Genomic DNA, 25,204 nt, shown 5'->3' on the forward strand with positions numbered 1-25,204 from the left:
CTAATCTATTTTTAATAAAGGAGCCTCTAATTTTAAGTATTTTTAATAAAAAAATTTTTAATTTTAATGAAATTAAACTTTAAAAACTGAAATAATAAGTTTTAAAAATAGCCATAGAGTATGAAAAATAATTTTTTTATTATTTATTAATTTTTTTAAGTGTTATAAACGTATTGTTTATAAATAAAATGAAAACTTTATTACTTTCAAAGTAGATGGATAAATTTATTAATAATGATAATGTTTTTTTTAAATGTCAATATTAAAGAATCAAAGGCACAGATGACCTTTATTTCCCAATCAGCAGAGATCTACGGTCTATATTTTTCATGATAATCAACCCCTTTTATTTTTGGTTCCTTCTCTCTCCCCGATAGTGTTCCCCGTCCTTCCGTGTGTCTCTCTGTGTGAAAGCAACGGCTTCTAGGGTTCTTCTCATCTCAATTTGCAGACCCTTATTATCTAATTCGCTTGGCTCTTCCCTTTTTCACAGGTAAAATAGCATTAAGCTTTAATTTGAGCTTGCTGTCACTTGTTCAATTCATCGTTTCATTATTTGCTGTTGCTACTATAATCCTCCTTTTTTATTTTTTCCCTTTCGTTTAGTTTTGTATATAGTAGTTGAATATCGTCTGCAAAACACTGGACGACTGTTCAGTTGCTGTGAAAACGTTGAACATGAATCAGAAATTAGGGAAATTTGATATCTCTGTTATTTTGCCCTTTTTCAATTCACAGGGACTCCCTTTCTTCGTCTGCACTTGGGGGTATTTAATTAATCTTACTTCTTTTTTTTTTGCTAAAATAATGAAAAAAAAATTTAAGCTTAAGGAATTGTCTTGTTAATTTCTGAACTCTGTTGCGAACTAAATAGAGCAGAAACTTTTGCTACTCTTTTTCCTTTTTCTTTCAAATTCTTTGTCGCAATAGAGCTTGCTGTCATTATGGTTGCCACTTTTTATCTCTTGATTTCTGAAAAGAGCAGGGCTAGAAAACCATTGGCTATAGTATTTACCTGGCACTTCTTGTGGGTTGCTGGGTCATTAGGTGGGAGAAGTTGTCAGCCTTTGTGATGAGCTCACATTGCTCTGGGTACGAATGGGTTAGCAGGTTATAGTCTATTGGAGGGTTTCTGAACTAGTATACTGGTGAGACGCTTAAACCGTATGCAACCGTTGGAATTGGGAGTTTCTAATTATTTGTCGGAAAGGATGGATCTTGAGGACAAGTAGATGAAATGTTTGATGTGTTGCATTTCCACTGGTAGACTATGGTTTAATCTGTCTCATGACTCTCATCTCTTATCAGATAGCAGTTATGAACAAGGACAATTTTTTTTCTCTTTGTTCTCATTGTGGAGGTCTCAAAGACCTAAGCAAATGGTTATGTGTAATTCATTTTCCATATTGTTGTAGCAGTATTTCATTTATGTTCATTATCATATGGTCTTTATTTTGGATAATTTTTGTTATTTATCATTCTCCAAACCAACTATTGCCTAAATAAAATGGATAGATACAAGTGGGTTTATTTCCACGTGATACAAATTTATAACTTGTACTAATAATAAATAGATTTCAGCTTTTGGACCATTAAGACACTACTTTTCTGGTCACTCTATGGTTTGCAATGTGGTAAAAAAGTTACAGCCTGTACAGGTCTTAAGCAATATGGTTTACTCATGGATATTATTGATGAATGTTCCTCGATGGTGTTACAGATGAATTACTCAACCAGCTGCAATTTTAAATTTTAATGATAAAGCATGTAATGATTCCTGCATTTTGTATGTATTGTTTACCTGCTATAATTCCTTTTCTTCTTGTTATTTCAGGATTCCCACAATTGGCGACAAGAGTTAAAGGCTCATATTCAAACATCATTGCTTTGGATATTTAATGATCTTTCAATTTAGATAATGTTAACAAAGATCTCTTCTTATATCCCACCCATTAAGACCTAGGCAAGGCCTGGGTAGCTATATTAAGATAATGTTTGACTCTGGAATTCTTCCTCATCAGGTAATTCATAGTTAGGAGAGGGATGGAGAAAGTGCAGAACCCTGTGACTCTACTCTTATAAGGTAAGGGTGGAATACATGTTGAAATAGCATGCTTCAAGTCTTCAACTATGATCTACATATGTGAGATGATTGTAATTAGTGAATCTTATAAATTTTCATTTTTTTATTGTTTATATGAATATTCTAAATTGTATTTTTGCTGGTTTACATGCATTCATGAACATTTCCTCTTCTACATGTTAGTTAATAACTGGTTTACTTCCAATGAACTAGATGCTCGATTTCTCTTTTTGTTCTTATTTTACTTTGTTTTCAGATGATAAAGAAACTAGCTATCTTATGGAAACGTGATATTTACTGTCACATCATATTTCTTTTTTTTTTCTCCTCTAGAGATTGAAGGATCATTTTTTTTTTTTAAAATTTGTTTACCATTGAAATTTTCCTTTATGATGGGAGTGTAAGATTATTTGGTTCTTTCAAGCATTTTCCTTAAATTTTTTTCCCTCAAATTTCTCTTGACTTTTATTTTTTGTTGAAATTGCTATTCAATGATAGCTTATGTTAAACTCAATTAACTTACATGAATTCTTTCACTCATGACACTAGGAAGTTTTACCAAGTTACATGGATTTCTTTTATTCACAACACTCAATCTAGGTTCATTTTTACAGAAAAATCTCACAAGGATTTCGTTGTTTGTTAATCTCAGTGAGGATGGGGACCTCATTGTGAAGTTTATTGTAGCTACGAGGAGGTGCTATAATGGGCAAGAGAAAGTTGATACTCCCTCCGATCCATAATTTTTGTCTACCTTTCCTTTTTTGGTTGTCCCAAAATTGTTATCCACTTTCCTTTTTTTGTACTATAATAACATATAAATTGACTATTGTAACCCTATTTAATTTTATCTTATTTCCAAGATACCTCTCAAAACACCTCTAGTATTTAATAAAATTTAATATTTTTAAAATGGTATAATAGGAAAGTTAATAAAAGAAATTATCTTTTTTAATATGTGTGAAAAAGCAAAGTGGACAAAATTTATGAGACGGAGGGAGTAATATTTAACACTTCTTCTCAAATGAGACTGAAAAAAAATGGTGCCTGTGATTTAAATGTGGGCGTCAATCTTCATGGAGCTGGAAACAGTGTTTACACCTAAATATTCTATGTTAATTCCAACTTCAGAATTCTAGCTGAATTGAAGGAAAGAATGTTCAGCATCTTAAGCTTAGGGGTGCCGCTGGTTTATCCACAATTTCAAATGAATTACGTTTTATTTATCCAAATGTAAAAATGTGACTACAACGGAATGGGTAAAATAAATTGATTGCCACTCTTTATACTCTTGAAAATATAATGTCTGTTGCCACTCTATAAAATAAGTTAAATTTGCTCACATTATGGCCATGAACCTAGTGAAAGTTTATCTAGTCTTTTTTGTTTCATGAGAAATAACTTAACCTGTTCTTAATTGTACTTTTCTTCTCGTTTTTAATGTCGGCAATGCATATTTACAACAAAAGAGATTGATCCTTTTTCTTGTGTCTTAATTATAGTGAACATTGCAGGATATGTGAAGACTCTTAAAGCAGCAAGATGAGCAATGATGCCTTTGATGTGCAGATATTAGATGAGAAGTTGTCAAAACTCAACAACTCGCAGCAGAGCATTGAATGTATCCTTCATTTTGAGTTTTTTGGAGTTCATCTATATTAATAAGAAATTGTGTACTGGGTTATTTTTCTCATTTCTTTGATGTTGTTGATTTATGATTTCATTGTAAGCGTATAAAGAAATTAGTTTTCATGGGTCAAGAAAGTAAGCCCTTGTTGGCAAGGGCATGCATCTTGAACAAATTTTATACTTATGCTCATTGGTGCAAATTTAGTTTTGCTGATAAGCGTATATGTGTGTATGTAGTTGGAGATGAATGTTAGAAATTTTAAGAATCAAAGTTTTGCTTTGCAGCTTTTATGAGACAATTACCTTTTACATTGTTTTAAGCTCCGTCGCATATTTCTTTGACCTAGGCTGGTTAAGAAGGGTATATCTAGTGGGCATCCAATGTGAATAGAAAAGCATTTTATTTGTTTGCTTTTTGCTTTTGTTTTTTTTTTGTATGTGCTTCCTTTTTTATCCTTCTCCATTAATAATTCTCTTCTATAAAAAAATTTATGCAAGCCAGCTATGCGGCTGTACCTTTTAGATGTAGATTCCTGGATTCCCTATTATTTGTTTGGGAATTTTTGCCAATTCTAGCAAGAAGTATGTCTCATGCTATCTTGTTGCTGTTAGAAAGCCATAGAGGCTTGATTCACTATTTGACAAATGCTCCTAACTGGATTGTTTGTTCTTTATATCTGTTGAGATTCAAAAACTTTATTTGTAAGAAATGAAAAGAAACTTATGCCTTGTTTGGGAAGAGGGGAAAGAGAGTTATATCTCCTGTTTGGAATGAAACTAGAAGGCCTAAGTGATGTAGCACCAGAATAATCAAGAGATAAATCTTCAAAGGCAAGAGAACTAATTCTATTATCAAAATATTCATAATGAAGTCTACTGAAATAATAGAAAGTTAGCCCTTATTTATAGAGCTTACAAACCTAATAAAAACCCCTAACTAATGAGGAATAGACAAAAATCTCAACCCTTATCAAATTAGGGATAGGAGTTCTAACTAATTAGGAATACAGAAAAATCATTAGTTCTTATGTTTATATTTCTTTCTAAAATAAGTCCTCTTAAATCTCTAGGAGTATGATTTGCGATTTGCATTATTCCCCTGTGGTTGAACAAGAACTAATGATCTATCCTCTTCTCTTGCTTCCTTTCTTTTTCTCTTCCTCTGTTTCTCCATAATGGTCTTGGCACAGCTACAAATTCTTCTTTTTTATTTTTATATATAAAATTTTTTTCTTCTCTTTTCTCCTGTCCTCCCCTTCTCTCCTTTCCTTTTCTACTTCTTCCCAGAATGGCAGTATGGCAGCATGCTTTTATTTAATTACTATTTATAAATGTATAATTGTGTATTTGTATGTACATGTCTTATTTTGTGTGTGTGTATTTCAGCACGGAACTCAATTCAAAAAGGCCTTCACCTTGCCTCTCGCCTCTCACTTAAGTCCATAGGGTACCCTGTTCGCTTGGTGTCGCCTCTTGTCATAATGATATTGACTTTTATTTTCTCCTGCATTTTGGTGAAAATGTGGAGCAAACAAAATTTGAATAACAATTGCTATCGAAATTATTTTGCAAGCTTCAAAATCTTCTTGGGAGAAGGGTATAAAGGTAATGTACTAAACTTTTATTTTATTTTACTTCTCATTTTCCAAAACAAAAAACAATGTTCTCTGCTGTTTCTTTCCTCATCCTTTCACTCTTTCCAAACAAGACGAGGAAAAAAAATTTCTATTGTGCCCCATATTCTTATCTCTAATTTTCTTTTTCCACCCTACTTTTTTCCCAAACAAGGGGTTGGTGAAGAACATTGACACTCCATGGATTCTTTTAGAGTTGGCCACCCATATTTAGTGCTATTTTGTTGTTTATGTTAGGATTAGGAATCCAGTATTATCCTTTTCTTAAAACCTGTTAAGTTCCATTTATTTAATCAGATCCTTTGTTCTTGGGGTTCTCAATTTTGGAGGGCACTTCTTGTTTGTAATTTATGCTCGGGATTATTACTGACATGGGATGGAAGGCATTATGCAATGTCCATTTGGCATAAGCCTAAGAAGACAAGTCCAGCTGTTTTATTTAGGGCTTGTTCAGTGGTCAAGCTTAAGAGTCTTGACTTTGGTAGATTCAAGCACCGTAACTAGGTTAAGCCCAGCTAAATTCGTGCCGATTCTTTCTTGTGCTCATTTTGTAGTGCTAATAAAGATGAATTATTAAATTCATTTGCAGTTCCTTTAATTGGTGGCATCATGGTTCAAGTTTCTGGGAGCTATTGTTTTGTGGCGAGTTGGTAAAGAGGAAACAATGAAATGGCTCTAGATTAAGCTTTTATTCTTATAAGCTGTTAATGGAGGCTGATTTTTGTTTCTTTATCTTGAGTGCTTCACATAAAGCTTCTTCTTATTTCCTGCAACTTGCTTGAATAAATTCTGTATGTAAACTTTAATGTATCAAGGAACTTATTAGACGCTGTGGCTGGCACTATCATGAATATAATTTTTGTTATAATGTTGATCAAGTTAGTGTCTTTCTTATATTTATGTGCATAAGCATGTGATATATGTTTCTTTAAACATCGGATTAGCTTTATCACGATGGTGTATTTTGCATCGGAAGAAAGCAAGACAGATTGTTGAGATATGGGATAAATTATTCAACTCATCCCAGAGAGAACAGCGTGTTTCTTTTCTATATTTGGCTAATGACATCTTGCAAAATAGCAGGCGCAAGGGTAGTGAGTTTGTGAATGAATTCTGGAAAGTTCTTCCTGCAACACTCAAACAAGTTTATGAAAATGGAGATGAACCTGGGAAGAAAGTGGTGACTAGACTGGTAAGTTAATTATTCAATGGGTTTTGCAGTTCTCCATTTCTTATTGCTAGTTCTCTTGGTAATGGGATATTCTTGTCAATAGGAATATCCCATTGCTACCTGTGACCAAGTCGTTTAATACATTCTAGGTTCTGTCTGCTTGGTTGTTTCTTTGCTTCCTGTTGCCATATATTCAGGAGTAGAATTATAAGGATATCTACGGAGTTGTGAGGCAATAGTTTCGAAGGGACAAAATAGCTGCTTAATTTTCCTTGGACATGAATTACTGAGAGTGTAGTTCTGGCATTTTTAAAGAATTCATACATATTATTTACAATCTTTATCGTATGATTCTTTTTTTTTTTTTTTGGGGGGGGGGAATAGTATGTGTCTGTTCTTAGTTAACAAAATTGTTTTGATGATTGTGGTAATTGTAAGGATTTTGCTTGGTTTCATGGGCAAAATAGTTCCTCATGTGATGTGTGTTTTCTTTATGTTTCCTTTCTTGAATCGTGCTTGTTTTCAATCTCTCTAGATTTTCATCTTTCAAGTGGTAAAGTGCTTCAGAATAGCACTGTCCTCAACTAACAACAATCTTCACATTGGATTGTATTATTATTTGATGTAGATGTAGTCAAGGCATTTAGGATAAAATTGCATATGTTCAGTGAGCTTTTAGAATGTTAATATCTATAATCCTTGTATTTTGAGCATTTTGGTTTGTTTCTGTTCATAAAAAAGCCATTTGAATCTATGTTTTTGAAACCTGACCAGCTGGTTGAACTAGTCAAACTGTAAGTCACCTAGTAGTCCAGTCTGTTTAACATCTTTTGTGGATTAACAAAAAAAGGGTAAAAAGCCTGGCTTACCGGGTGAACTTCCTAGACCCATGGTAATCGAGTACCAGTACCATAAAACTATGGTGTTTTGGTGGGGATAAAAAAGAGAAATATTTGGTCAGAGGAGTGATCATGAAATGAGGGAAAAGAAACTCAAAGAAATTGGAATGCATGGCCACCTTCCTTGTCATCAAATTTTGAAGCAAAAAAAAAAATCAATCAAGAATAAAAAAAATACCTCCTCTAGTGTTTTAAACCAGAAGACTTGCAACAACTACAACAAGCAGTAGGCAATCAAGTGCGAGACTGCCTTGCCTGTTAGAGGTGCTGAGGGCCGCCTTAACAATGGTGATATCTCGCCTTTTCAAAATCATAGGTTAAGCCCTTCTTGCTCAAGAAAGACCTTTCCCCTTGCAACTTCCTCAAATAGTTGTAGAGATAGGTGGAGGACAATCGGAAGATTTGTGGTTGCAAAAGTACACTCATGTAGGAGATTGGCTTCTTGCTATGTCCATGGAAGTTCTGGATCAAAGAAGGGGAGGCATTATCATGGCAGTAATCATTTTCTATTAAGGGGCTGGGTGTAGCTTTGGATTGTGAGGCGAGAGGGAAGTAGATCAAAGAGGGAGGGAAAGGAGATAGAGGAACAGGGATGAGAGAGAGAGAGAGAGAGGCAACTTCTGCTATGTTTTTGTTCTTTTGTTTATATATATATATATAAAGGAAAAAGGTAGTGTGAGAGAGAGAGAGAGAGAGTGAGAGTGAGAGAGAGCAGCTTCTGCTATGTTTTTGTTCTTTTATATATATATATATATATAAAGGAAAAAGGTAGTGAGAGGGAGGGGGAGAGGCAACTTCTGCTATGTTTTTGTTCTTTTGTTTATATATATATATATATATAAAGGAAAAAGGTAGTGTGTGTGTGTGTGTGAGAGAGAGAGAGAGAGAGAGAGAGACAACTTCTGGTATGTTTTGGTTCTTTTGTTTATATATAAATACATATATATAAAGGAAAAAGGTAGTTTCTGAAAATGTTATTCATCCAGATTGATTAAATTGGTGAGATTGGTTGAAACGTGAACTGGATGCTAGACTAATTCAACTATTGTTTCAGTTAAGAAATGCTTCCTGTCGTGAGCTATTGAGCCTTTTTTTTAGTGAAATAGTTGATGGCTCCATAATAAGTTGTTGTGAATGAGCTTTGACTATTTTGTTTGCTTTTGATACTTATGTTTTTTTGGGTAATTTACATGCAAGTCTTTGAGTTTCTACAAAACCCACAAAATAGTCCCTCATTACATTTTATGTAACAAACAAGTCCTTCAGTTTTAGTTCCATTTAACAATTTAAACCTTAGTTTCTGAAAATGCTATTCATCCAGATTGATTAAATTGGTGAGATTGGTTGAAACGTGAACTGGATCAACTTCTGCTATGTTTTTGTTCTGTTTATATATATATATATATATATATAAAGGAAAAAAGTAGTTTCTGAAAATGTTATTCATCCAGATTGATTAAATCGGTGAGATTGGTTGAAACGTGAACCGGATGCCAGACTGATTCAACTATTGTTTCAGTTAAGAAATGCTTCCTATCGTGAGCTATTGAGCCTTTTTTTTAGTGAAATAGTTGATGGCTCCATTATGAGTTGTTGTGAATGAGCTTTGACTATTTTGTCTGCATTTGATACTTATATTTTTTGGGTAATTTACATGCAAGTCTCTGAGTTTCTACAAAACCCACAAAGTGGTCCCTCATTAAATTTTATGTAACAAACAAGTTCTTCAGTTTTAGTTCCATTTAACAATTTAAACCTTCTGATAAGGATAGTGATAGATTTCCGTTAATTTTACTTTGACCGAAAGATAATTTCTTGTTGACTTATTTGCTGATCCTAACTAATTCTAGTGATTTGATTTGATTAGGATCCTTAAGTATCTCTGTAATTATTATTTGATTATTTGCTTCCTGTTTAGATATAATTCTGTGTATAAATAGTCATATAGACCAATTATAAAGATTAAGAGTGAAATACAAGAATTCTCTAAATTTTTCCAAAATTCTTCATGGTATTAGAGTTTTTTCTTGATTTTAGGGTTCAAATTCTATTTTTTCCTCTTTAGGGTTTCAAAACCCTAGATCTACCTTTTTTGGTACTAACCCATATAGGAGTCTTTCCTCCTCTCACCGCTGGCATCAGGACTATCGCCGGTCGATCACCCAGCTCCGACGCTGGAAAAGCCTGCACGTGAGCGTGACCCTTCGCGTCCCGGCGCGTGACCCTTCGCGTCCTGCTGCTTCGCCGCTCCGATCACTCCGGCGACGATTCCGACCATCTTTACTACCTTCCCGTGCCGCTACCCGATCTTTTGGTGAATCGATTGGGCTCTCTTGTGTGTACAACCTTGGGCATCTCCTATTCTTTCACGGTTCATAAATCTTTACCATGGCAGAAGGTAAAAGGGTCTCGATTCCTAACTCTGATTACTCGTCCTCCGATGCCACATCTAACTTTGTAAAGTCAGGTAATGCTTCCTCTCTTAATAATGTTTCATGGATTATCGATTCTGGTACGAATAGACACATGACAGGCTCTTCTAAAGGCTTTTTCAATTATTTTCCTTCTCTAATCAAAGATAGCGCCAGAATTGTTGATGGCTCTTTTACTCCCATATCCAGAACAGGTTGTGTTATTTGCACATCCAACATTAAATTATCATTTGTCCTTCATGTTCCCCAATTTTCTGTCAACCTTTTATCTGTCAGTGCTATCACCAATGCCCTTAATTGTAAAATTGAATTCTTTTCTGATCATTATGTTATTCAGGATCTTCGCACAGGAAAGAGGATTGGCAATGGTAGGCTGCATGATGGCTTATATATGTTGGAGCGTGATCCAGGTTCTTCGATATCTCAAGCCTGTTTTGGAAAAAATAAGGATGTCAATCAGGAAATAATACAGTGATACAGACGGTTAGGGTATCCATCATTTTTTGCCTTAGAAAAACTTTATCCTAATTTGTTTGCTAGAACTCAATTTGATTCTCTATTTTGTGATGCTTGTGAGTATGCTAAACACACTAGAACATCCTATCCTTTGAGTCATAATAAAAGTCAAATTCCTTTCGCGACTATTCATTCTGATGTTTGGGGGCCTACTCAAACTGTCTCATTGTCTGGTACTCGATGGTTTGTCACCTTTATTGATTGTTGCACTCGAATGGCTTGTGTTTATTTGATTAAAGTTAAAAGTAATGTCTTTTCTTGTTTTCAATCCTTTTGTAAGATGGTTTGTACTCAATTTGATACTAAGGTGAAAATTTTGAGAACTAATAATGGAAGAGAATATATGGATAGTAGCTTTTCTGCTTATTTGGAGAGTAATGAGATAGTACACCAAATTAGTTGTCCTTATAGTAGTGCTCAAAATGGCGTTGCTGAGAGGAAAAATAGGCATCTATTGGAGGTAGCTCGATCTCTTATGTTCACCATGAATCTACCCAAAGTATATTGCGGAGATGCAATCATTGCATCTGCTTATCTTATCAATATAATGCCTCTCAAGACCCTTGACTTTATGAGTCCTTTGGTGGTTCTACAAAGGAAGAATTCATATGTTGTTCCACCAAAAGTATTTGGGTGTGTTTGCTTTGTCCATGCTAAGACGACAGGGAAATTGGATCCCAAGGCCCTTAAATGTGTGTTTGTTGGATATTCTCCAACACAGAAGGGATACAAGTGTTATCATCCTTCCTCTAGGAAATACTTAGTCAGTATGGATGTTACCTTCCGAGAAACTGAACCCTACTTCAGTATCACCTACTCACCTCTTCAGAGGGAGAATAATGAGCAAAAAGAGGTGATCCCGAATTCTGTGATTTTGAATGATATGGTTCAACTAGAAAGTTTGAGTTGTAGTAGATAGGGGGAGATGTCCAATCAGGGAGAGAATTGATCGTTTGGACAAGCCAGATTTGAGAAGGTATTCGAGGAGAGACAAGGCAGAAGAAGCCGTTATGCTGTCTACTCAGAGTCTAGAATCTTCTTCTGGTGAGTTATCCACAACGCCTTGAATGCTTCGATGACTTAGATAAACCTATTGTACAAAGAAAATGGGTCAAATCTTGTACTAAACACCCTATTTCTAACTTTGTTTCTTATGAATCCTTGTCTCCTTCCTATAGAGTATTTGCCTTGTCTATTTTCTCTGTGTCTATTTCACAGAATTGGTAGAAAGTTCTTGCAGATCCTAAATGGAAGGAAGCAATGATTGAAGAGATGAAAGCATTGGCTAAAAATGAGACTTGGGAGCTTGTCACTCTCCCACCTGGGAAGAAACTCGTTGGCTGTAAATGGGTGTTCACAGTGAAACACAAAGTTGATGGTACAATTGAACGGATTAAGGCCAGATTAGTTGCTAAAGGATTCACCCAAACCTATGGAGTGGATTACTAAGAGACATTTGCCCCAGTTGCAAAAATGAACTCAATCAGCGTTCTGTTATCCTGCGAAGCCAACTTGGACTGGGACTTGCAACAGTTTGATGTGAAGAATGTTTTCCTCCATAGAAATTTAAAGGAAGAAGTGTTCATGGAAATTCCTCCTGGGTTCGTTGATGAGAACACAAGGAAAGGTGTGCAGGTTAAAAAAGGAATTGTATGGGCTAAAATAATCTCCCAGAGCTTGATTTGACAGGTTTAGCAGAGCCATGATGTCCTTTGGTTACTAACAAAGCAATGCTGATTACACTCTGTTTATCAAACATCACAAGGATAAGATCACCCCTCTTATTGTTTATGTTGATGATATAGTGGTGACAGGCAATGACAAAGAGGAAATGACTCAACTAAAGAGGTTGTTGGCTCAACTAAAGAGGTTGTTGGCTCAGGAATTTGAAATCAAAGATCTAAGAAAACTGCAATATTTCCTAGGTATTGAGGTGACTAGATCAGAAAAAGGAATAACCAGCAGAATCTCCCATTGAAAGTAATCACAAGCTGGAATCAGGATTGAGGTGGCTAGATCAGAAAAAAGGAATAACTAGCAGAATCTCCCATTGAAAGTAATCAAAAGCTGGAAGCAGGGAACTGGTGAGTCCGTGGATATTGGAAGATATCAGAAATTGGTAGGAAGGTTAATTTACCTCTCACACACTCGACCAGATATAGCCTATGCTGTTAGCTTAGTCAGTCAATTCATGCATGACAATCGCGAGACTCATATGCAGGCTGTACTTCGCATCTTAAGATATATAAAGTCTGCATAAGGGAAAGTGCTTCTTTACTCCAAACATGGTGGCCTCCGAGTTGAAGCTTTTATAGTTGCAAATTGGGCAGGATCTCTCGATGACAGGAGATCCACCTCTGCACAGTTGTGGGAGGGAAGCTTATCACTTGGAGGAGCAAAAAACAAAGTGTTGTTGCTCGGTCAAGTGCTAAAGCAGCATACAGAGTAATGGCCTAAGGTGTGTGTGAACTTTTATGATTACAGAAGTTATTGGAGGAGTTGAGGTTGCTCGAGAGAGACAAGATAACTTTATATTGTGACAATAAAGCTGCTATAAGTATAGCACAAAATCCAGTCCAACATGATCAGACAAAGCACATTGAAATTGATCGGCACTTCATTAAAGAAAAATTAACAGACGGTGTCTTGAGCTTAGTTCATGTGACTTCTATTGGGCAACTTGCGGATGTGTTTACTAAAGGGCTCAACAACAAAATCTACCATAATCTGATTTGCAAGTTGGGCATGTGCGACATTTTTGCACCAACTTGAGAGGGAGTGTTGACTTATTTGCTAATCCTAATTGATTCTAGGGATATGATTTGATTTGATTAGGATCCTTAATTATCTCTGTAATTATTATTTGATTATTTGCTTTCTGTTTAGATATAATTCTTTGTGTATAAATAGTTAATATAGACCAATTGTAAAGATTAAGTGTGAAATACAAGAATTCTCTAAATTTTTCCAAAATTCTTCATTTCTTTTAGATCACCTAAATGCTCTTATTTGTTAAATTCTTCATAAGTTCATACGAAATAGGATAATTTTTATATTAAAGGACATTAGAATATTAAAAAAAGCCTTGACTGAAATTATTGGTTGCAGCTTGGAGCCAAGAGCGAATCTCGTTCTTGGGAACTTTAAATTTTATGAATCAGAATTTGGAAAAAGATTGGGCACTATCTCTCTCATACTAGAGCACCTTCTCAATGAAAGCTTTGAACACTTCTGATCAGCTTCTTACCAATTGGAAATAGCCATGCCAAAAGAAAGTGGGTTTTGAACTTCTTTGAGCTTCCAAGTCTGATGTGGGCTTCTTTACTTTCGGATTCTTCGCTTACGAAGCAATCAAACTTTATTTCTCCATCGCCAACGCATCAAATGTAGCAGGATGATCAAGCGTAGGCTGAAACGAAGATTATTGCTTTGGTAGAGGACATTTCAGTGGTTTTGGAAATCATGGTTGTTGGGTTCAAGGCTTTTTGTGGAATCAGTTGCCTTTTGGTCAATGTGATCAAATTGGGGAATTGAGATTTTTATAAGAACTAACAAATGAAAATTGTAGTGGTGGTGATGATTGGATTAGAAGGAATTGATTGATTAATTATGCAGAGGAAAACTTTTTGGAGGGAATCTCATCACTTTTCCCACCTTATTAGGGCATTTGTGGCATTAAAAATAAATTATTTTTCAGTCAAAGGAAAACTAATGGAAATCCATCACTATTCTTAACAAAACGACTAAATTGTTAAATAGAACTAAATCTTAGGGACTTATTTGTATATAAAATTTAATGAGGGACTACTTTGTGGATTCGTAAAACTTCAGGGGCCTGCATGTAAATCACCCTTTTTTTTTTTCTGTCTTTGAAGTTGTAAAAATTTAAAGGATATTGTCCACATGCAGTTTTTGGACTTGTTACTACTATGAAGGCTCTTAGCTGCGCTTTTGTGGTTACCTCCTTTATATTTTTCAGCTTTTGAAGTTTTAATCAACAAAATTACAAGGATATTGTCTACATGCAGTTTTTGGACTTCTTACTACTATGAAGCAGGCTTTTAGTTGCGTTTTTGTAGTTACCTATTTTGTATTATTAACTTGTTGGACCATATAAAGTTTTTGTAGTTGCTCTCTTTTTGAGGTAATGACGAAACCTTGCAGCAGATTATTATACATCTAGCTAGTTAATTTCCTCTCATACATTAAAGCACCCTAGCTTCGAACTTGTGGTTACCTGGTCCTCTTTTCCATCTCACATTGTCCTTTAATCCAAATATCATTTCACCTCTTAAATCTACAGTGTGTGATTTCACGTGTCGTTAAAAGCACTCGAGAACAGCACCTCTAATGGCAAAAGGCAGACGACATCACCAAGGTTCTTACCTTGTGCTAGGCTCAAGGTGCATAAAATGTGAACCTTAGCTAGATTCTGGTCCTCATTTTTCTTTTAAATTTTTATGTAATCAAATGTTTATTCACAACCAAATAAAAACCAAAATATCGAGCACAAAATAAACTAGGGTTTTTTCCTCCCTCATTGTTGGCTGTACAAAAGAAATAAAAAGATTTAGAAAAATAGAAGATTGATCACTAGTGCTGTGTTTCAAAATCGAACTACGTATGTTCTCTCTCTCTCTCTTTTCCTCCTACCCATTTTTTCACTCAAAAATTTTCTTTTCACTTTAGTTTAGGCCCTCCTTTCTTATTTGAGCTTCTGTATTCTGTTTTGTTTTCCCCATGATCTTTGCTCCATCAATTGTTGCCCAAATTAGAAGTTGTTGCTGCCCAATTTAGGGAGTTGCTGCTGTCTTTTTATTTTTCAAATGGAATCAGTATCAATATGTAATTGAATGATTGATGCTTCATATTTTATTGCTGCAGCCTGCTGGTTTTTCTCTTTAATTTGTTTTACTTCGAAGAAAAAAGGCTTTGTATGCCTCTAACTTAATTTAGTTGCATATTGCATTGTATGAATTAAATCTTAGATTGATGACATTGATCTTCTAGTCTTATAATAATTTTGTTTCAAAATTTCAATTTCATTTTCTTTTTAATGAAGTGAGAGTTTGCATTGAAATTCACTTTTGCAATTATCTTATTTCTTGTAAAATGTGTAATTCTTCCAGCTTTGGTGTCTGCATGGCATGAGATATGAATGCCATAATGTCTTCTAGCACTTCTGAATGTGCTAATAGTAAAAAAAGATCTCGGGGTAAAATATGTAAGCAAGAATATTGAATCACCCCATACAGATAGTATTATTGGTAATTGTGAAAAAAGTTATAAAGGGAACGATATACCAATCTAGTTGAGTGTTTATTAGTATCTTTAGTTTTATTTGGAAGGCAATTATTTTGTTATTTTAATGCTTATTAGAGTCATCTTGTCTTTTATTTTATTTTACTTTTCAGGGATTGTTCCCATTTGTTTTGTTGTTAGAATTTGGAATATGGAATGAATTTTAAGACAATAGTATTTATAACAGTTTTTTTATTTCATTTGGATTGTGAAATTACTATTACTTGTCGATGTCATTGTTAAAAATTATATCGACTCAAGCAAGGTTGTCAAACTCACTTTTCTAACCTACAATAGATGAAGAGGCCCTGTAAAGTCAGTATTGTAAAAGCAAACTTATATATATAGGTAAGTCTAATAGTCAAATTACTTTAATTTTAAATGTGATATTTTCTTCACTCGAGAATAATTAAAATTATATATATACAAGTATATAAACTTCATATTAGAAAATATAAATTCAAGTTTTCAAACTCTGAAAAGGTATAAACACAAATAATAAAAGTATTTGATGAATAATAGATAGAAATTAGATTAGATTTATAATAGTAACAATATAATAAAAGTTGTTCAAAATATTACAATAAATTTATAATAGATGTGCATGATAATTGTAATAGCATAACTAATAGCCATCATAATCTTTTAATTTGATTTCCCTGTTTAAAATCATGATTTTATCTTGATTTTTACTTGATTCCGATTTTGCATACATTTTCACTTGTTTTAGTGATTTTAACTCGTACAATCATAAAATTCTACGAGTCACCTTGCGATTTTAACAACTATGGTCTCAAGTACTTGTCTGTGTCTATGCTTAGGCCCTTGAGCTCGTTTGCACTTTAGCGTATTTATGCCTTTAATAACTATGGTCCTAATTCATGGAGCTTATTTAAGTATCATTGGTTGCTGGGGATTTTTAATTGGTTTCCTTACTGTAACTCAATAGGCTGAGCTAAGAGGGTATTTGGTTTAGCTTTTAAGTTACCCAAACCTACTTATTAGTAGAAAATCATAAATAGAATAGTGTTTGGTTTGGGTTAAATGTTAAAAAAAGACTACTCAAAATAATTCAGAATTTATAAGTTAGATACTTCTTGCTTCTAATTATCCTAAAACTACTCTTTGACCAAGTACAAGGCAATATTATCTTAATGATTTTCAAAACTGACAACACAATCTTCATTTCACAAACTTTCAACTAATTAAAAATACCATATACTGTTTTAGTTGTTTTGACAGATTAAATTCTCGTTTTAGATCAAAAGTTAATAGTGGCCAATCCAAACACCCTCTAAATTCTAGTTTTACTAATAGCAGTCATCCAACATCTCATTGACAACCATATACTTGATATGATGAACTCTGCTTGTCTTGCTTCTGATTTTTCTGATTGAGCTTCTTTCAGTTTGGTATTGTTTGTGAGGGGGAAGGGTGGTTTAGGGGTTGTGTATTCAGTACACTCACTTTGATTTCTGCCTGACAAAATTACAGTCTTGTGCCCCTAAAGTAATTTTTTTTGAACCTTATGCCTGTAATTTCTAGGAGCTAATTCATGAGGGATATTTCTTTAACAGTATGCTGTATCCTTTTGCAGTGAGTAACAGTTTTTGATAGCAATGTGAAATTGTTGGATCGCATGGATGCCTTATCTGCTTATTTTATTTAATATAAAATTTTTGCATGAGTGTATTATTTTTTGTGGGACAGTTGTTGACATACTGGAATATCCAATCCAATTTGTTAGGTGATGAGTTATGATAGGAATAGATAGGTTCCCATAAATTTGTAGAATTCTTCCTCAGAAATTTACTTTGGTTTTTGTTGTGTTCTTGAGTAAGGATTGTGTCATGGGTTGATGAACCACAAAGTCTTCGTCAAGAGTTAGCCCCTTGCTTTTATTTCGACCTCTTCTTGATGAACCTATAATTGCTGTAACGTAGAGCCCTTCTTAGGGAGCCTTTGAACCTTGAGACCTGTTAAAAGTGACAGTCTCAATGATAATTTCTGGACAGCATAATGAATTCCTGATTTGAAGATAATTGTGATGATAATTGCCATTTCCTTCCCTGTTGAGAGCTTAATCAGTGCTTCAATTCCCTCCTAATGTGGGCTTATTGCGTCTCTGATACTTCCCAATGAAAGCATCTATAACATTAAGTGGCTAAATGAGAAAGAATGCATTTTGCTCTCGCAAATGCATTTGTCATTTTCTATATTGAATTGTTATTATTATTTCAGGTTGATATATGGGAGGAACGGAAAGTTTTTGGTTCTCGAGGACAGGGTCTTAAAGATGAAATGCTCGGTAAGAATCCTTCTCCTCCTCCTCCTCCTCCTCAGGTAGCGAGCAATGGAAAGAGCTCAAATCCTATCAAGATAGTGAAAAGGGATGCCCACTCAGTAAGAATTGTAAGCATTTAACCCTTCTATGGTAATTTATTTTTTATAATTTGTGTTTCAAATTTTTTACTTTCTTTGTGTATGATGATTTTGCATATATCTTTGCGTGGTCATCTTAACCTAGAAATTGGCTGTTGGAGGTCTGCCAGAGAAGATTCTAACAGCATTTCAATCAGTAAGTGATGAGCATCTTGATGAAGAAGCTGCTTTAAATAAGTGTAAAGCTGCTGTGTTCCATGTTGGTAAAATTAGGGAAGAAGTGGAAAATGGTTTGTCTCTAGGTAAGGGTTCTGTTTCAAGTTTCCTTCAGAATGAAGCTTCTGATGCTAAATGCTTGTAACCAAAGTTTTGTGCCTTAGTTTTAAGCTATTAGTCGTATTCTACCTTGAAATCTTATATTTATTATGTTGCCATTTAATGCTTGCAGCCAAAGGGCGCTGTCTTATTGAAATATAGAATAGTTGTTCAGTTCACTTTTTAAAATCAATTTTTTGATTTATTAGGAAATCAGCAAGGTTCCACATTTGTGGATGATTTACAAGTGCAGGAAAACGTCCTCCAGCAGTGTATTGGGAAGCTTGAAAGTGCTGAAGCAACCAGGGCTATGTTGATTTCGCAGCTTACAGAAGCACTTAAGGACCAAGTACTTGTTTTATAATTATTCTTTTGATGTCTTTTGGCATATTGTACTTCATGGTAATGCTAACTAATTTAACCTTTTTTCAGGAATCAAAGCTGGATGTCATTCGTGCCGAGTTACAAGTAAGAGTTACTTTCTATTGCCCCCTTTGAATTAAAGCTGTGTATATAGTTCATGATGATATGGATTTAGAAATGCTTAAGATCATGATAAAGGTCACAGCCCCTTGGTGGTAATAAATTGTTTCGCCTTATGAGATAAAGCAATGCTTCCATGTGTTTGTATAGAGTTCAACTAGAATATTCACTTTCCCTCTGGTGTTCAAAATTTTTGAACTCTAGAGGTAACTGTGTTGGTTATCTGGATAATGAGTTTGCATGCCATCTACAAAAATGAGAAGGGTCAAATAAAGAAAGGATTGGACAATATCTTGGATGTGAAATACACTGCAGAAGTTATGTGGGGGTTTGGAATCAAATAATACAGTAATCAGTGTTATTAAGGCGAGAAGTGACACCAAGGCAATGGGGTACTCTATGGCATTAGGCGAGAGGTGAGGCATCATAGCCTAAATTATACACACAGCAAAAAAATATTATACATTTATACATAGTAATTAAATTAAAAATATGCTGCCAAAGTGCCACTTTGGGAAGGGAAGAAGAGAAGATGAGGAGATAAGAGAAGAAGAGGGAAAATTAAGAAAAAAAAAAGAGAAGATATCTGCTGCTGCAATGCCAGGTCCAGCAGGGAGAAAGAGAGGAAGAGAAAGAGGGAGAAAGGAGAGACATACCTGCTTGCTGCTGTTAGGAGAGCAAGAAAATACTCTTTGGGGCTGCTGGCTGCTATTTGAAGCAAATTGGGAGAGGCTAGGCTTTGTTTTGTTGTTTAAAAGCATTTAAACACCCCCTCCCCCTCCAAAAAAAAAAAAAAAAAAAAGAAAAAAAAGAAAAAGAAAAAAAACCGTTGGTTCAGTGAGGCAATGCCTCTGGTACCTCTTGCCTGGCGCCTCAGGGGTTAGAGGCGCTTGCCTCTTTGAAGGGCACCTTGCCTAGTCAAGCGAGGCAAGGGGTGTGGCACCTTGCCTTGCCTGGCGCCTTTAATAAGACTGACACTAATAATTCCTTATCCTACGTATCACTTGATTTCAAGGAGTAAAATAACATGGCCATAATAAACAATATGAAATGTAAAATAAAATCACAAAAACAATATTTTACAGCAGTGTTATAACTTGAGTTTTTGATGCTGAGGGATTGGAAGCTAGAAGCTAGAAACACTTGTATAGAATGGCTTTATTTTTATATTCAACCATTTTTAGGAGAGAGTGAGCATAAAACTTTTCAAGGATGTAGTCTGCATAGGATAATGGAATAATGCCCTTGCATTACCAAAAATTACGTTAACAAAATCATTTTGTAATGGTTCTGTAATCCCATCTTTGAATTATAGCCCGACACTGCCCCCTTTTTCTTTCTTTTCTTCAATAGGAGAAAGTTGGTTTTAACAACATATGTTGGGAATTGGGTAGAAAATTTTGGGAGATATATAAATATACATCAAATGCTTTTGACATTAATTTTTACTGGAACTTTTTTGGGTAACATGTTTTGGTCAATGGATTAGTGAAGAAAATAGGGGCCAATAATGAGTGGGAATTTATGGATCAGGGAAAGCGGAGAAAGTTATTGAGAATTTGAGATATTAAAAGGGTGCTTTAGGCACCATTTGTTTCTCGGAAAATGTTCTCTAGGAAAATGCTTTTCATATTCTTTAGCATTTGGGTATTTGGAAAAATTGGTCAATGGAATTCTTTTTTATGGTTAAAGGGAAAATCAAGCTATTTTTTAAGGAAAATGATTGCTTTTTAAAAGTAGTCACTTTCTAGATTTCAAGAATCTAATCAACACCATATGACTTTTTTAACATCACAATCAAGTATTTTCTTGGAGAATTTTTTTCATACAAGTTATTTTCTGTGAAACAAACAGAGCTTTAATATTTAATAATAATCAGCATCATTTGAAGTTCTATCTAATGCATTGTTGTTAAAGGTGCTGGAAGGCACTAGACGAGGGTGCCCTTCAATGGGACACAAGCCTCAAGGCAGAGCGGCACAAGGCGCCAGAGCTGCCGCCTCATTGATTTCTTTTTTTAATGAGTTGAAACCCTAGCCTCCTCTCTTCCACTCCAAAGATGAGCAGCTAAAAGACACTTTTCTTCATCTCTCTTGCTCTCCTAAGTCCTAACAAAATATGTCTCTTTTCCCTCTTCTCCTCCTCTCTCTCTCTCTCTCTCTCTCTAAATCTGGTGCACCGGCAGATCTGGGTCCCCCGTCCCCTCTCTCTTTTCTCATCCTCCTTCTTTTCTCTTCTCTTCTTCCATGCTCTTTGTTTCCCAAAATGGCAGCAGCAGCAGCATTCTTTTATTTTCTTTGCAATTTCAGTAATTAATTAATTATAGATTTAGTTATCTTTATGATTTTTTGATACAGGTGTTGTTTTACTGCTCTTTTACTTGCAAGACTAGTTAAAAGTATGATATTTTACGTTAAAGTGTGTTGTGTGTGTAAAATTTTGGCTATGCCTCATTTCAAAAAGGCTCTCGCCTTGCTTCTCTTGCTTCTCACCTAAGGCCATAGGGTGACAAGTTCATCTCTTGTTGCAACAACTATGATGTAATGAGCACCAATGTGCATCAATCCCTTTGTTACTCGAAGCCTACTTGCCACTGTTTGTGTTGTCAAAGCAGAAAGGACTTGCTAGGGAAGCTAACCATGAATTTGGTTGGCCTTCAAAATTGAGTGAGATCTACCAAGTCAGTGTGTGGTTGAGAAGCTCAATAATTGGCTTGGCAGCTCCTTGCAAGCTTGAGCAGTAGGCTTTAGTTTCCTGTAAGGAAGTTGATCTTGAGACTGGCTCAATCTTTGTCCCTGTTTTTTATTTTTTGTTTCTTTGAAGTTTCTTGATTCCAGGTGATACAACAATATTATAGGCATAGAGCTGCATTTGTTTTCAGGAATTTGCCTTTTTTGACATCTTTGACAATTAGCAATTATCTAGCATCTCAGCTCGTGGATGTTTTGTGCTTATCTTATGCCTAATCAAGACGCTAATGAGCTTGGAAATACATGGAAGAAGATCTGGGTGGGAGAAGGGGAGAGAGATGCACCACTTACCAAATCTGAATGGTTTTTTTTTTTAATAAAAAAATCTGAATGGTTTTGCTGTATTCTTATTCGGTTATTCTTGTGGAGCATTTACGCGCTGGTGCTTTTTCATTAACTGGACGTATATGATGTTTGTAGGTTGCTCGAGGCCAAATTGAGCAAGCAGTCAATCTGAGGACTAGGTTGACATCTCTGACTCTTCCTGGCTCCACCACTTCGATTCCAATGCTGGATGCTGCAAAAATTATAGAGCACAATACACCTCCACTTCAGTCAACCAGCACTCCGCTGCCTACCCTTGCACAACCTGTGGTTTCTTTTGCACCAATGAAAACTTTGGATGAGGAGAGCAAGAAAGCCGCTGCAGCAGCTGTTGCTGCAAAGCTTGCTGCCTCTACATCCTCTGCACAGATGCTTACATCTGTTCTTTCATCTCTTGTTGCTGAAGAAGCTGCCTCAATGAATGGTGGCTTAAAGTCAACTGGATTCACCTCAGGCTTGACCATGTTTCCCTCAGAAAAACGACCAAAACTTGAGAACCCTATGCCAGTATCTGATAGCAATTCTGATGTAGGTAACACAACCTATTTTAATCCTTTACAACAGCAACCAGGGACAACTGTGCCTCTTGTACCACCAACTTCAAGCATGCAATCCATGTCCCAATCCAACCAGATACAAACTTCATTTGGTATGTTGCCTCCATTGCCACCTCCACCTCCTCTATCTCCAGCCAGTGCACCGACAAATCAATTTGCCCAGTCATCTGGTATGATGCTTGGGATGATGCCTTATGGTTATGGAGCGAATGCACTACCACCCCCACCTCCGTTACCCCCTCATATTGCGATGGGATTGGCAAGACCTGCTGCTCAGTCATCACAACAGTCGCAATCTCAGCAACCACAGCAGCAGCAGCAAACACCAGCAACTGGAGGATATTACAGGCCACCAGGCGTTGGGTTCTATGGACAAAACCATCAATCAGCAACACCTCCAGTACCGCGGCAGTGAGTCTTCCCTCGAAACTAATGGGGAAAGCCTTTAGGAGGTCGTTGGTTTTATGGTTTGAGCCGTAAGTAAACTCCAGAAATAGCTTAGGGTGAATGCCTGTCGTAAAAGTGTCAATGAGCCTGGAGGGTCTCCTCTGACCCTTGTGATACATGTATATTGATAGAAAATTGCATCTAGGGGCTTTATTTGAAGTATGTTGAGATGCACATAACCCCCTTCTTCCTCCCTCCCTGTCAAATCTTAATCTACTGAACCAAATGTCTGTTAGGTTCAATGGGAGCTCCGCATAAAATGAAATTTTCCTAGATAGGTGTATCTTAATCTAACTGTTCATGTACCATTAGCATATGTATCATGTGTACTTCATAGTTATGGAAGCCTTACAATGGATTGCTACTGAGCTGTGATTTCCTTTGTTAGTTGGATGGGGACCTTTATTGGTGGCTGTCCAAAGTAGATTCTTCACTTCCCCTCATGGTTTTACCGTGAAACTGCTTTAACTGCTTTCATAGGTGGATTTCAGTCGTCAACTGTCCTCGCAAAATGGGGTCTCCCCTCACCTACCTGATGCATCTTCTCGTGGGTGGCCTTCGGCCATAATCCCATAACTATTCGCATTATTGAAGAATGGTTCGTGTTGCATAGTGAAAGGATTATTGTAGAATGATTCGTGTTGCATAGTGACCTTTCCAATGAAAAATTATGGTATGGACTGGAACGTAGGATTTTGTATGGCAGCATTGGTTCATTTTTATTTTCGGTTTTTTGGGTTCCCGCATATGTTCTGATTTTAGAGTTTTGGAGGTAATTTCAATACCATCTTCATTGATATTTGATCTTATTAATCAAACCGAAGAATTAAAAAAAAATGAAATTTTTTTTCTCAAATTCAGTTAAAGTTGATTTATGTTCAGCCCCAGTTAACACTCCAATTCTAACATTGGCCAACTGAGACTTTATTCTTACCCCTCGTATTTCCACATAACTTTAATAAAAAAGCAACTTACAACCTCGTCGTAGAACAAAAATGTGTACCAATTATCAGTTTAGGATGAAATCAGGTTATGTGCAAAATGAAGCCAGGAAACTAAACTATCTGCAATTCTAAAATTGAGATTGCAATTTATCATATCTGACTTGATGCTCTTAATATCTCGAAATTAAAAATGTGTTCCATCAAAATCACCAAAAAATAATCAATAAGGAAAAGGCTAAATAAATCAATTATTCCCTTCCCTTTACACTAAAATTAGTCAGTATTTTTACATTTTTTTCATAATTAATCTTTGATTAAAATGCTAAATTTATACTTAAATTATACAACCAATGTTAAAGTATAAACTATATTTTATTCGATTTATTTAATATTATTTAAACTATTTGACCTTTTAATAAAAATTTAAAAATTTATTTTTTAGCCGATAGTATAGTTAACATGCAAATTTGATTTTTTTATACTTATATTTAATAAAATATAATAAATAACCCTCTAAATTTTATAAAATATAATTAGTAAAATACTAAATTTTATAACAACGTGATGAAAAGTTAATGCATGTATAATGTATATAATCCACATGTAGAAATTAAATATTGATATTTTTATAAAAGTTAAATATTAAACGTTATAAAAAAAAAAAAAAAAGGAATTAGGGAGATATCTGACTTTGCCATCCTTTCTCCAAACTCGAATCAGCCTTGATGAAAGAAAAAGTAAAAGAGTAGAGGCAATGGGTTTTAGGAAATGCACAGGAGAAAATTTATTCACTTTATGCGATTTTAATTCTTTGAATTAATATCCTCTTGATGATCTGAGATCCAATGGAATAGGGTTTTACAAGGGTTTTGTATTACTGAATAAGGCCTAAGTTTCCTGAGGAGGAGACTCCTCTTTTATACATTGTCTTGCTTACTGGTGGCGTGTGAAGGTCTCTCCAGGATTGGGCCACGCGTCTCTGCCATGCGGATTCGGAGGTACTAGGGTATCAGCCGCCTGCTCCATGCGTAACGGCCTCTGATTCTCCTCGTGCGTACGTTCGAGCGGATCTGCCAGGCTGTCTGGTGAATATTATTCCGGATCCTGGGCTGGGCTGAGAGTTGGGCCGGATATTAAGCTTGAGTGGAGAGGGTCTGCTTCGTGCGGGCCGGGCCAGCTTGAGTGAGGAAGATGGGCCGAGCCCGGCCTTGAAGGAAGGAGACGAGCCAGGCTTGTTATGCATATCAGGTGTGTGGACCCCTACATCGTGGGCCTTGGGCTGTGGTCAAGCCCCTGGTCCAGGGTGAAGGAATCCAGCGGTCATCAATTGCCCCTTC

At 35.5% G+C, this 25,204-nt stretch overlaps 1 protein-coding gene across 5 annotated transcripts; it reads left to right on the forward strand.

Annotated features, from left to right (window-relative positions):
- The first annotated feature begins 332 nt into the window (after nt 1-332).
- On the forward strand, nt 333-23,291 carry LOC110623075 (regulation of nuclear pre-mRNA domain-containing protein 1B). Of its 5 annotated transcripts, none has more exons than XM_021767938.2 (10): nt 333-493; nt 1,835-1,920; nt 2,022-2,083; nt 3,586-3,704; nt 6,291-6,538; nt 17,907-18,077; nt 18,193-18,349; nt 18,572-18,711; nt 18,795-18,830; nt 22,016-23,291. In XM_021767938.2, the coding sequence occupies exons 4-10, from the start codon at nt 3,626-3,628 to the stop codon at nt 22,889-22,891; spliced, it is 1,707 nt and encodes a 568-aa protein (XP_021623630.1). In that variant the 5' UTR covers nt 333-493; nt 1,835-1,920; nt 2,022-2,083; nt 3,586-3,625; the 3' UTR covers nt 22,892-23,291. The 5 variants fall into 5 exon arrangements, with proteins under 5 accessions (XP_021623630.1, XP_021623632.1, XP_021623629.1 ...); XM_021767940.2 differs by having other exon boundaries at nt 3,598-3,704; XM_021767937.2 differs by having other exon boundaries at nt 1,835-2,083.
- Nucleotides 23,292-25,204: the final 1,913 nt, after the last annotated feature.

This window comes from Manihot esculenta, chromosome 9 (assembly GCF_001659605.2).
Source record: "Manihot esculenta cultivar AM560-2 chromosome 9, M.esculenta_v8, whole genome shotgun sequence".
Classification (NCBI taxonomy): Eukaryota; Viridiplantae; Streptophyta; class Magnoliopsida; order Malpighiales; family Euphorbiaceae; genus Manihot; species Manihot esculenta.